The sequence below is a fragment of the Eptatretus burgeri genome, chromosome 6 (assembly GCF_056783735.1).
Source record: "Eptatretus burgeri isolate ZD-2024b chromosome 6, Ebu_testis_v1, whole genome shotgun sequence".
NCBI lineage: Eukaryota > Metazoa > Chordata > Myxini > Myxiniformes > Myxinidae > Eptatretus > Eptatretus burgeri.
This window is the reverse complement of record NC_140966.1, coordinates 91,372,326-91,385,565: the sequence shown is the minus strand read 5'-3', so window position 1 is coordinate 91,385,565 and position 13,240 is coordinate 91,372,326. Positions and strand designations below refer to the sequence as shown.

Below are 13,240 nucleotides of genomic sequence, written 5' to 3'. Positions count from 1 at the left end.
ACCAGTAAGTTTCTGGTTTGGAATTATTTTCAATTTTGATTGCCATGCAGGCAGACAGAGTAAAACATTATCTCACTCCTCTTTGTCCTGAGGCTATTCTGAAAAAAAAAATATTTTGTCGCCAGGTCTGGCATATTATGTTTCTTGGTCTTATTTTGTAGGTTTGTAGAGTACAAAAAAATAAGACCGGGGAACCTTCTCAAAAAGTGTCCAAACTATGAGAAAAATGGCATTTTCCAAAATGGCCGCCATCAATTTTCACGAAATTCATTTTCAAATTATCTCAACTTCTAAACCTACTAGAAATAAAATTTAGGTATCTAAACTTAGGTTTTTGGTGTCAAGGAATCCAATTAACTACATATCAACTACATTTGCTCATTTGTTTATGAAAAAAAACAAAATGGCCACCATTTTCGTGCCAAATACGCATATTTTGCGACACATATGTCGATCCAAAGTGATTTTCAAAGATAGTGTGTAAATATATTATATTTTATATATTTGCAGGTATGGCGAACATAAGATGGGATGAGTGTGTCTGCCATGGGTACAGTTCTGCACTAGGGAAGGAACAAGCATTCACAGAAGGAGCCTGGACAAAACTATGCGATTCTGCAAAGCGACTAAAAGACCATGTGTATGATCAACTCCATCCGTACATTGAAGGAACTCATCCATTACCAGTCGAAGTATGCAGTATCATCAGTCACCAGCATTGCTACAAGTCCTACACATTAGAGAAAACACATAGTAGACGCTATGGCTGTACTGCAGTCATTGGATCCAAAGAACACATACGATCATCTGGCACTGCAGGTTTTCAAGTTGCTGCTTAAAGGAACAGGGAATGCAGCCATTGTTCACTGGATTGTGGATACATATCCATTGGTCTCCATAAAGCATGCCGAGCATGCACGGAGAGATGACGTCGTAGGTGTACTCCACTACAGCATCAAGTCTGGGAACCAACCAGTCCCCAAGCAGTACAAGAAAGCTCTACGATGTGGACCCTACAATGAGGAGCTCCTCACGTTCCTGCTGAAGACATGGACAGATGATGGAGAGGGTGAATTTGTTACACTGCTAGCTAACAGAACAGTGCACGTTACATCGGGCAAGACATGCGTTCACTTAGCCAGAAGTGATGCAGGATGTAATGCTAGCATACCATAAGATGACCTCACGTGTGACCATGAAGAGGCCGACACCCGTCTTCTCCTGCATGCGAAACATGCCAGCTTAGAGAGCGATACACCAATCCTGACCAGGTCACCTGATACAGATGTATTGGTGCTGTCGGTTTTCCTCTGTTCCAAAGAACAACTACCACTGCTCTTCAGAGTACAGAAGAACAAGGCATGGTCGTACATCAATGTGACGAGTATTGCTGAAAATCTAGGTCCTGATGTATGTGCTGGTCTACCTGGAATGCATGCATTCAGTGGATGCGATTCCACACGTAGATTCGCTGGACATGGAAAGAAATCACTGAACCTTCTGGAAGGAAATGACGAATTCTGCCAGGCCATGAAGACACTTGGAGAGAACTTTGATCCAGATGATGAAACACTGAAGCAGACAGAGAAGGCGATACGTCACCTGTACCATTCATCGTAACGTAGCAACACAAACGATGTACGCAGTGAAAAATGGAATAGACACACAACAGATATCACCAAGCTACCTCCATGCCATGACAGCGCAATTATGCATATCGGCCGAGCGAACTATCAGACTGCTATCTGGAAGAGAAGCCTGGAAAAAGAAATGGAAGCCCCTTCCCCGCATGGCCACAGTTGGGCTGTACATAGAGGCGACATATCCAATGTTTGGATGTCCCAACCACGTGCACCTAGTAAAGTGCTGGATCTCGTCAAGTGTTCTTGCAAATCTTCCACTCCGTGCAGCACGAAGAGATGTCGATGTAGACAACAAGGACGTGCGTGTATGGCAGTATGCATATGTAGCAACGACTGCTGCAACACAGAAGATGTTGCCACAAGTGACGACAGTGACATTGAATGAATGCATTATTTAGACATTGGAAGAATGCATGTACATATACTACAGAACACTTACACTAAATGAGTGCATGTTCTGGTACACAGATGATTTTGTATGATTACCTGCTGGTGGGCTAGTGTATATATATATATGATTGCGAGTTATTTGTCTGTAATGTATAATAAATACATTTTTGTTGAATTTGTCTTAGTCATATTTACATAAAACATTCAAAAAAACAATCAGTGATTGTAACAGCATTTATACAATATGGAATATGCCAATCTGGAACTTAACGGCAATACGAAAATGAATACAAACAGCATTGTATCACCATCCCAGAATATCCATTATGAAATGGTATTTGGCATTTAAATACCTCCGTTTTGACTTATTTGACAAAAAGAAATGAATATAGGTAGTTGAAATGTATGTAATTGGATTCCTTGACCCCAAAAACCTAAGTTTAGCTAACTACATTTTATTTCTAGGAGGTTTAGAAGTTGAGATAACAAAAATTCATGGTGGCCATTGTGGAAAATGCCATTTTTCTCATAGTTTGGACACTTTTTGAGAAAGTTCCCCGGTCTAATATTTTTTTCTACTATATAAACCTACAAAATGAGATCAAGAAACCTAATATGCCAGACTTGGCCACAAAAACTCATTTTAAGCATCTCCTGAAAAATAGCCAGACTATCTGTGCGTGTGTGATCGGGCCGAATTCAGAGCCAAAGTATTGCTCAACCAGAGGTCTGTTTTCCAATTTGTGATTCAAATGAAATCAAGTTGTTCCCTGATCATAAACTGACATTAATTGCAAACAGACAAACAGGCAAAGTGAACCAATTACTTAAACCCGTTTTTCGCATCGCTTGCAGAGTGTAGCAAACAGAACACCACAGCAGTCAAACAACCTCACTCATTACAGATCCCAAGTGAAACTAATCTGATTACCCCCACGCATCATACTTGCAAGATATGCATCACAACCATCTCATCCAACTCCTCTCTTTTAGGTCTTCAATGCGATGGACTGTCTTTCACGTTGAGCATTGGAGGAACTTAATTTGGAGACCTTGGACACAATAATGCACAAAAACGTAAAACGACCAAAAAATTTTTTGAATGCGTTTGTAATGGGTGTGAAAGATAAACAATTTCAAATGGATAAGCATTGATTTCTTTCCTAATTAATTGTGAAATTTTCTCTGAACAATATATACATACATATATATATATATATATATATATATATATATATATATATATATATATATATATATATATATATATATATATATATATAAATAAAATTCATCTTTCCCGCTCTTGAAGGGATGGGAGAGGTTATCTGTGTGCTGGTGAGTGTGAGAGCCGATGAATCCGCACACATATCTACTTTAGATAAGCAAATAAATAGTTCATGCTCATCAGATGTCACATGATCCCATCCATCCACTGGGACCATACTCTGTGCAGAGCGTTGGTGCTGCCGAAGCAGTCTCCTTGGCTATTGGGCACAATCCTGGACGGGTCGCCACTCCGACACAGGATACCAGCATGCTGGCACTCATTTTGCCGACCTCGGAAGGATGACAGGCAGAGTCAACCCCACCTGGTATTAATTCAACAGCCGAGTGGGATTTGAACTCAGGATACTCGGTTCCTAAGCCCACCACCCTAACCATTAAGCCAACACCAGGCATACATGATCCCGACATACCAGGAACACTTACAGTTAAAGTGATTGAATGAGTGAGTTCGCTCTGGTTCTCAAAGAAACTGTAATCTATATGCCTTGGCGAGGCTCTGGCCTCTGCATTGTTAAATTATCTATCTTATTAACGCAAGCTTTGGATGAGCAAGCCACCCTGAAAGCTATCTATGTATAATTCCAGCAATCTCTGTGGTGTGTGTGTGTGTGTGTGTGTGTGTGTGTGTGTGTGTGTGTGTGTGTGTGTGTGTGTGTGTGTGTGTGTGTGTGTGTGTGTGTGTGTGTGTGTGTGTGTGTGTGTCTGTGACCGCTGTTTCTCGACAAGCACTGGTCCGATCTAATTGAAACTTGCCGGATATATTGCTGGGGACCTGAGGATGTGCCTTTTCAAGATTTCATATTAATCGGACAAGTGCTTCCTAAGTTATGGCCATTTATTTACCAAACCAATGAAAGGACACGTTGTTGCGTGGGCGTGGCCGATGGGGAAGGGAAGCTCAGCCGTGTTCCCCATTACCGGTTACAACGTACGGGCTTCCGGAGAGTGATGACTTCGTGTATTCGAATTATTTCTCGATTTCTTATGCACATTTATAGATAAACACAATGCCCCAAGTTATGATCGTTTTCATATAAGACGGTGCATAAATTTTGGTAACATCAGAGTGCTGGTATGCTCTGAACCAGGAAGTAAATTTTTTTCTCTCTCTTCTCTTCTCTTTTTGTTTTTCCTTGCCACGACATTGCGAAAAGGTAAAATACGTTGGCGCTAATTGAATAATTGGGTATTAAAACTAAATTGCGAATAATATGCGAATTTCCGGGACACGCACGCACGGGCACGCGAGAGCGAAGAAACGGCCTGTGTGGTTGTTGTTTGTTGCTCGTGGTTTGAATATTTATTAATAATTGTTTTTGTTTTGTTTTTACGGGCACGAACTAGTCTTATTTAAGCAAGCTCCTAAATGATGACGTCCTGAAATGTAGAGAAAGTTGTTGTCTTCATGCATATGCAACTTTTAAACAAATACCAAAAAAACGACAAGTAAACTTTAACCTTAAGTCTGTCCTGTTTTATTTAATACTGGCAAATACCACCTGTCGCTTCACTGACAGGAACACTAACGGGGGGGGGGGGGGAGGGGAGAAAATAGGGGAGGAGAGAGAGAAGAGTGAGGGATGGACAGGGGGGAGAGTGAGGAGGTAGAGTGTGAAAGAGGAGGGAGGGAGAGGGAAAGGGAAGGCAGTGAGAGGTGAGAGGAAGGGAAGGCAGACGTGTGGTGGAGCTTCAATTCCGATTCATACCATCTCATCAAAAAGATTCTGCATAGAATAACAGTGAAGATGGAAACAAAACAATGTCTGATCCATTTTCTAATCAGTCATACTATAAATAGCACCCAGAGACAAACACTGCAAGGACACGTCCGGAAACAGAGGCGGGGAGGGGGGAGAGAGAGCGAAAGAGTGATTGTGGGGGTAGGGGAGTCAGCAAAGAAGATATATCATGCTTTATGAACAACACACACACACACACACACACACACACACACACACACACACACACACACACACACACACCTTTTCCAGATCTAAATTTTGACCGAACTTAAAAGTATAAAACGAACCGAAACTTTAGACTTCCTTGCACATCTTTACTCGGCAGGGATAGTTGTGCACCAATTTCCTGATTTTTCAATTAAACTTCATAGTAGCAACTAGTCGAAGTACCTGGTGTTGCCCACGGAAACCAAATCAAATATGTATTTAAATATTTACTGGACGACAAATTGGGGAATGTTGGCTTTATGGCTTCGTTTGAATTACCAATGTTGCAACAAAAAACACATGACTCAATCGCTGCCAAGGAAAAACCCAGGCAGTGTGTAAGCAACATACTCTCAAGGCTCAAGGCCTGAACACAGAAGTGTGATATTATAAATTTGCGTGAAGCAATCTTTTTAATAAGTCGCATGTGGAAAAACTATAGTAATTAAATTGGTGTTGTTGACAACAAATCACTTTTGCACAACCTCAACATAGGATCTTCACAATACATATTACTCAAATCGCTCCTGGGAAGAAAAGAAAATACCCAGGCAGTGTATAAGCACAAGGCCTGATCGAGGCCTGAACATCGAGGTGTTACAATAAAACTGTGCAAAGCAATATTTTTAATAACAGGCGCATGTGTAAACGACATGATAATTAAACGTGTGTCGACGACAAATCATTACGTACAACCTCAACACTCCTCTTCTTCGTGTGCAGCCCATGACTGCTGGTTGCACCATCCTTTGAAGGCACAGCGATGCCACTGATGCAATGCTCCCATTAACAGTCAGCTAAAACTCGTTTCGCCGTCCTCGGAAGGATGACGGGCTGAGTCAACCCACCTGGTGTTAATTCAATGGTAGGGGATCAAACTCAGTACCCGAAGATCCCAAGCCACCACCCAAACCGCTAAGCCAACACCAGCCTAACCTCAACATAAGATCTTCACAATACATATTAATTGATCGCTCCTGGGGAAAAAAAAACCCAGGCAGTGTAGAAGCACACAAGACCCTTTTTTTATCCAAATATAGCCCTCGACCTCCCTCTGGATGAGCAGGCCATGCAAAGTTTGGTCGCACTGGTTCCTGCAGAGTCCGAATGTATAAAAGAACAAAAACAAACATATATATATATATATATATATATATATATATATATATATATATATATATATATATATATATATATATACATACATATATACATATATACATATATACATATATATATATATATATATATTGTTATGGATTTGGAAACCTTGTGCACACAAACAGCCAGAGTCCCCGTAGTTCAGTTATTTTGAGAAGTATGTGTGTAGTTAGAATCCATCCCCGATGTCTCATGGGAATTTTGTGTGTGCGCCGAGTTATTTTATAGATAGGTTATTTAAATCTCCAGATCCCCTCCACTTGCGGCCACAGTGTCTTTCAGCGCTTGCGCCCTCATCTCGCAGCCGTAGCATACGAGGTGAGGTCCTCGCGTGCTTGATTCGACTTCCTCGAATTGGTCTGCATTCCAACACCACGAGGCAACATTGTTGTTTCTCTAGCAAGAGGGGCACAGACACGCGTAGAGGGGGCGGAGTTTTCCCGGCTCGGCCATAACCTCGCCCAGAAAGGGCGGACCCAAGGAGGTCCCTGTCCAATCAGGGTGATCAGCGTGTCAGCTCCACCAAGGACCCACCCCGCTCAGAGCAGTCGATAAAGGATGACGCAACCCTCAGTGTGCGTGTGTGTGGAAAGTTATTGTGCTCATTCGAGTTCGGAGAGTTCAGAGTTCAGAAAGTTCTTGCGTGTCCTTGGGGGTTCTTGAGAGTTATTTGAAGTACTTTGGAGGGAGCAGTTCTTGGAAGGCAGTTTGGGTGCGCTGTCGTCACTGCTGGAGCTCTCAAACCTGGAGTCTCCGCTGGCCTTCTACGAGGAGCGACCCTGGTTCCGCTATCCACCATCCAAGCTCCCACGGACCACAGGCCCCACACGTGCAGTCGCGGGCCAAGCCGCATGAACGCGGTCAGGTACCCCGACAGAACTCTTACCCCTAGCTCGACTATCCCCTTGGCTGCGAGGGTAAAGACCAATTGGGTCCTTTTTCTTTTGGGTGTGTGCCTGTATGTAGCGCCGTCCTTTTAGTAAAACTGTTTAAGTGTTTATGATCATTGTAAATATTTGCTTGCATATAGTCGTGAATAAGTGTACACTTCGTCCCTTTCTTTTATTCCTGTAAATAAAATAATTGTTTAAATGTTCTAGTTCGTTTCTGTCCTTTCTTTGATTGACCCAGCATGGTTCGGACTTGAGAATTAGTGAGGCCGTTTGGGCCGGTAAGTTGTCAGTGGGACCGGCGCAGCTCTGGTAACTCCGCTCGTTTACGCCGGATCCGAGTCGGTACCTGCGACTCGGTCCGGACAGAGTCGGCCGAGGGTGTGGTTTCCCTGGTAGCTAGACTGCGTGGGTACTTAGGTATATTGAAATTAGGCAATTAACCCTACCCCACGCCGTCAAAATATTGGTGACTACGGTCCGCTAAGGGTCCCGTGACCTTCTGGAGTTGTCCGATAGTCACGACCTAAATTCCGGGTGTTCGGTGGGAGACGGCTCTACTGCTCCATCTGGCGGCCGTTCCTCGCCACCGAACCCCGGCCCACAACAATACATATATACACATATATATCAGATACTGGATCACGTGATGTCACGCGACTGTTTACAGTGAAGCCGAACTCAACTGCTGCAACTGCAAACGTCACACGAAGGAACGTCGTTGTCAGGCAATACAGAGGCAAAAGGTACGAGGTACAGGTAGTCTCGTCAATGATGAAACGACAATCACAACACCAGGCCGTGCAAGCCGGTGAGGAGTATGAGGAGCCGTGAGGCCCGAGCAAGTTTTTATCGAAATGGCATCACCTCGGTCTCGACCCGAGACATCCGTGAGGACACGTCCAACAGATGACGTCACAATGACTTTGAGCAAGGAAAGACCGAACACAACGACGAGGAGATCGCGGCCGCGAGCGCCCTTCGTGTCCCACCTCGTCATCCTTGTGGTTTCGGATGCCACGTACGAGATCCTGGAGGTTTTTGTCGAACATGCGGTCCAAGCTGCCTTTCACGATGCGCAGCGCCATGGCGGCCGGTGTGTTCGTCCCGGGAACTAGAGACGCATCGCGTGGGCTCAAAAGGACGAGCGAAGAGCGTCCAAGACGGGGACACGCGGGACAGAGACGTTGAGCGACGGAGGATCCTAAAAAGATGGCGCCAGGAGCAAACACCACGTGACGCAATGTGACAACCCAGAGATCACCTTCCGCGTTTCCTTCCTATTTCCTTCTCTCTCTTTTCAGGTTCGGGTTTCACAAGAGACTTAAAGACGAAAAGAGAGTGATTTACGAACGCCGAACATCGACCGTATCTATTTTGTAACGACACGACAACGTAAACGGTCTCAGGTCATCTATTTATTAAATACGCAAATACGGCGGAAGTTTTGGCACCGCCCCCCCCTTCTCAACTCCCTCCCCTCCCTCAACATCCTCCCCTCCCTCAACATCCTCCCCTCCCTCAAATCCCTCCCCTCAACTCCCGCCCCACAACTCTCCTCCCTTTCTCCTCAACTCCCCCCTTCCCCTCAACTCCCTCACACTCTCCTCAACCTCCTCTCTCCTCCCCTCAACTCTCCTCCCCTCCCCTCCCTCCCCTTCCCCTCAACTCCCTCACACTCTCCTCAACTCCCTCACACTCCCCTCAACTCCCTCCCCTTTCTCCTCAACTCCCTCCCCCTCCCCTCAACTCCCTCCCCTCCCCTCAACTCCCTCCCCCTCCCCTCAACTCCCTCCCCCCTCAACTCCCTCACACTCTCCTCAACCTCCTTTCCTCCCCTCAACTCCCTCCCCTTAACTCCCTCCCTTTCTCCTCAACTCCCTCACACTCCCCTCAACTCCCCTTCTCAACTCCCTCACACCCTCCTCAACTCCCTCCCTTTCTCCTCAACTCCCTCTCTTTCTCCTCAACTCCCTCCCTTTTCTCCTCAACTCACTCCCCTTCTCCTCAACTCACTCCCCTTCTCCTCAACTTCCTCCCTTTCTCCTCAACTTCCTCCCTTTCTCCTCAACTCCCTCGCTTTCTCAACTCACTCCCCTTCTCCTCAACTCACTCCCCTTCTCCTCAACTTCCTCACACTCCCCTCAACTACCTCACACTCCCCCGTTATCCCGGATCTCACCTCTTCCCCCTGTACGTACGTAATAAATGGACGGTCCGAACATTGTATCTGCATCAGGTTTGTGTTGGAAATATAAAAATTACCAATTTATTAAAAACCTGTTAATGAATGATGTGAATTAATATACATAAAGTGTGGGGAACAACGTTGGGGTTGAAATTGTTGACTCGTGGTGGGGTCTCTTTGAGGACAAGCTGTCTCCCCAAGCAATGTCGCTGAAATAAATCCATTGTTGTGGTTTGCCATTGTTTTCCCGGCGGAAGTCAGCGCAGGAATTGGTAATTTGTCCAGTGTTCCGGTACACAATGGCCTACTCTTCACGAAAGACACCGTTTGGGTCTTCAACGTCCACCGGACACCGACGCTGCCCAGTGGGTTGTGATGATCAAAACAACGGCTTTAATAATTAAATAATCCCAGAAGGGAAATGACGTAGAGTTCTGATAATGCCAGATCTACAAGATCTAGTAGTCACACCCACAACATCCTACCCCCTCCAATGCACATATGAACCACCATTTCAATGGATATAACCCCAGAATCATGAAAACGACAACAAACAAAAAACAAAATCATCAGCATCCAAATTAGCTTTGGAAATCAATGATCAATCATCACATAGTCTTTGAAACGCTCTGGACATCTAGTGATGCGAGAAGAGCGGCGGGAGTGTGGTGAAGTGCAGTGCGTTGGAGTGTGGTGAAGTGCTGTGTGTTGGAGTGTGGTGAAGTGCAGTGCGTTGGAGTGTGGTGAAGTGCTGTGCGTTGGAGTGTGGTGAAGTGCTGTGTGTTGGAATGTGGTGAAGTGCTGTGCGTTGGAGTGTGGTGAAGTGCAGTGCGTTGGAGTGTGGTGAAGTGCAGTGCGTTGGAGTGTGGTGAAGTGCAGTGCGTTGGAGTGTGGTGAAGTGCAGTGTGTTGGAATGTGGTGAAGTGCTGTGCGTTGGAGTGTGGTGAAGTGCAGTGCGTTGGAGTGTGGTGAAGTGCAGTGCGTTGGAGTGTGGTGAAGTGCAGTGCGTTGGAGTGTGGTGAAGTGCTGTGCGTTGGAGTGTGGTGAAGTGCAGTGCGTTGGAGTGTGGTGAAGTGCAGTGCGTTGGAGTGTGGTGAAGTGCAGTGCGTTGGAGTGTACTGCTGTTTCTGGCGGGAAAGATTCCGGGAGCGAAATGGTCTCCTCTTGTTGAAATTCCTCCGGCGGTGTAGCATCGGGCGAAGGAGCCTTATCCATGGTGCGGAGATGCCTTTCGGTTTCGCCGGTACACGTGCCCCTCTGGGTGGTGATGACGTTGGAACGTGGCGTTTGGTGTTTAGCCGTACTGACCGCTGGTTCCCTGGTCTTGTTACGCTGTACACGAACGCTGTCCCCCGGTAATAATGGCATTCGCTCTTTAGCACCCCGGTCATACAAATGTTTAGCACGTTGCTGTTGCTGCACAAACAAACGCCGAACAGCAACTGGAACTTGTGGTTCCGGAGACCGGTCACCACACGGCAATTGATCTCTGAGCCTCCTGCTCATCAGCAGCTGTGCTGGAGGGTATGGAATACCTGCCAGTGGTGTGTTCCGGTCGGATAGTACCATCAAATGGGTGTCGTGGCCACCCTCAACAGCTTTTCTGAGCCCTTGCTTGCTAGTCTGTGCTGCACGCTCAGATTGCCCATTCCATTCAGGACATGTGGGGCTGGAGGTTGTAACCTTGAACCCCCATTCCTGGGCGAATTTCCTGAGCCCAGGACTAGCAAATGGCGTGTTGTCCGTAAATAATTCCTTGGGTATGCCATGTCTGGCGAACACGGGCTTCAGAGCTTCAAGGACGTGCTTTGCAGTGAGCCCAGAAATGCTCATGACCTCAGGATATTTGGAGAAATAATCCACAATCAGGAGGAAATGCTTTCCAGCAAAGTGTAAAATGTCGATCCCACTTTCTGCCATGGCCCAGGGGAAGATCATGTGGCAAAAGTGGCTCTTTAATGTAAACTGGTCTGAACTTGGCACGTGCTGAGCACTTGGCAACCAGACTTTGTATATCTGAGTTGATACTTGGCCAAAAGACCACTTGGTGTGCCCTGGCTTTACATTTCTCTTGCCCAAAATGGTCTTTGTGTATTTGCTGCAGAATGTCAGACCAGAGTGTGGAGGAATTACCAAACGCTCACCAACAAAAATTATCTCATTTGCCATGTGCAGCTCTTCTCGAAGATGCCAGAAAGGTCTGATGGACATGGGAAGGTTGGTCTGGTGCATTGGCCAGCCGCTCAGAATGTAGCGGGCCAGTAATTGTAAATCGGTGTCATCCGCAGTGGCACCATGCAACAGGTCCAGCTTGCTCTGCTGACTTGCAGATGGATCATTAGCTGATGCACCCTCAACTACATGTCCTCGACAACGGTGTCATACATCGGGACCGGGCCGCTCGGTGCCCTCGACAAGGTGTCTGGAATGTACAGCAGCTTCCCAGGAATGTATTTTACAAACACGTCATAACGCATAAGTCGAAGTAGCATCAACTGAAGCCTTGATGAAGCTCTGTCCAGTGGTTTCTTGACAATTGTCACGAGAGGTTGATGGTCGGTCTGCACCTCAATCTTGTATCCATAGACATAGTGGTGAAACTTCTCCAAGGCGAATATCACCCTGAACATCTCTTTCTCAATTTGGGCATAGTTCTCTTCCGCAGCGGAGAGTGAACGAGAAGCATATGTGACTGGCCGGTCAGGCTCCCAAGCCGGTTGATGCTGCGTCAGCTTGCACAACAGATGGTCTTGATGGGTCAAAGAATTTGAGCATCGGCGCAGACGATATGGCTTGTTTTAGCTTAATGAATGCCACTGGCTGCCATTGCCAATGTGATTCTTGTCAGGAATGAAACGCGATAAGTAGTTGATCACACCCAGCGCTCACTGTAACTCAGTCTTGCTTGTGGGTGTTGGCATATCTGCGATTGCTTGAACCTTTTCCTGGTCTGCCTTTCAGCCATCAGCAGAGACAACGTGTCCCATAAACCTGACCTCTGATAGCTTCCATTGGATCTTCTGGCGGTTAAATTTCACTCCACTAGCTCTGGCCCGGTCAAGGAATTTCCTCACACTCTCATCGTGCTGAGCTTCCTCAGTGCCCGCGATGACCATATCGTCAGCGATAAAGTGTACACCTTCAATATCTCCAAACGTACACTCATTCCTATTCTGCAACACCTCGCTTGCGGAGCAAAGGCCAAATGGAATTCGGTTAAAACAGGAACGCCCGGATGGGGTATTGAAAGTACACTTCAAAGCACTGTCCGAATCAAGCACCACCTGCCAGAACGAATCTTTCAGGTCAAAGATTGAGAAAAACCTCTCTGTGTCTCTGTCTCTGTCTCTCTCTGCTTTCTCTTGATTTCCTTTAAGAAAAGGACCAGATGTTTTTCCCATCAAATTCCACAGTTTAATATTTCCCATTCTCATACTCATCATTTGTCTTTTATTTCTCCATCTCATGTCCATTACAAACAGCCCATGTTGGCTCATCGCTGCTTTTCCCAATATAACCTTGCAATTCATGACCTGCTTCTTGTCACTCTGTCTTACCAATATGTAATCAATTTGGTAACTTTTACCTCCAAATTTGTCGGTTAGCAGATGTTCCTTCCTCTTTCTGAACCCTATATTCACCAAAAAAAAAAAAAAGCTCAAAGCTCAGGGCATTCTTTCAAAAAAAAACCTCTCCTCATCTTCATTTCTCCTGTCATATCCATTTCCT

At 45.7% G+C, this 13,240-nt stretch overlaps 1 protein-coding gene across 4 annotated transcripts in view; it reads right to left on the bottom strand.

The window, feature by feature from the left end:
* Positions 1-8,712, bottom strand: part of AP3D1 (adaptor related protein complex 3 subunit delta 1) — a 138,509-nt gene extending 129,797 nt beyond the window's left edge. The window contains exon 1 of one of the 4 annotated variants that reach the window (XM_085886183.1): positions 8,316-8,712. In XM_085886183.1, the coding sequence (XP_085742309.1) occupies positions 8,316-8,411 (96 nt within the window). In that variant the 5' untranslated portion in view covers positions 8,412-8,712. Of the gene's footprint in view, positions 1-8,190; positions 8,227-8,315 lie in introns of those variants that run through there. The other 3 variants (XM_085886184.1, XM_085886185.1, XM_085886186.1) reach the window with 3 other exon arrangements.
* Positions 8,713-13,240: the final 4,528 nt, after the last annotated feature.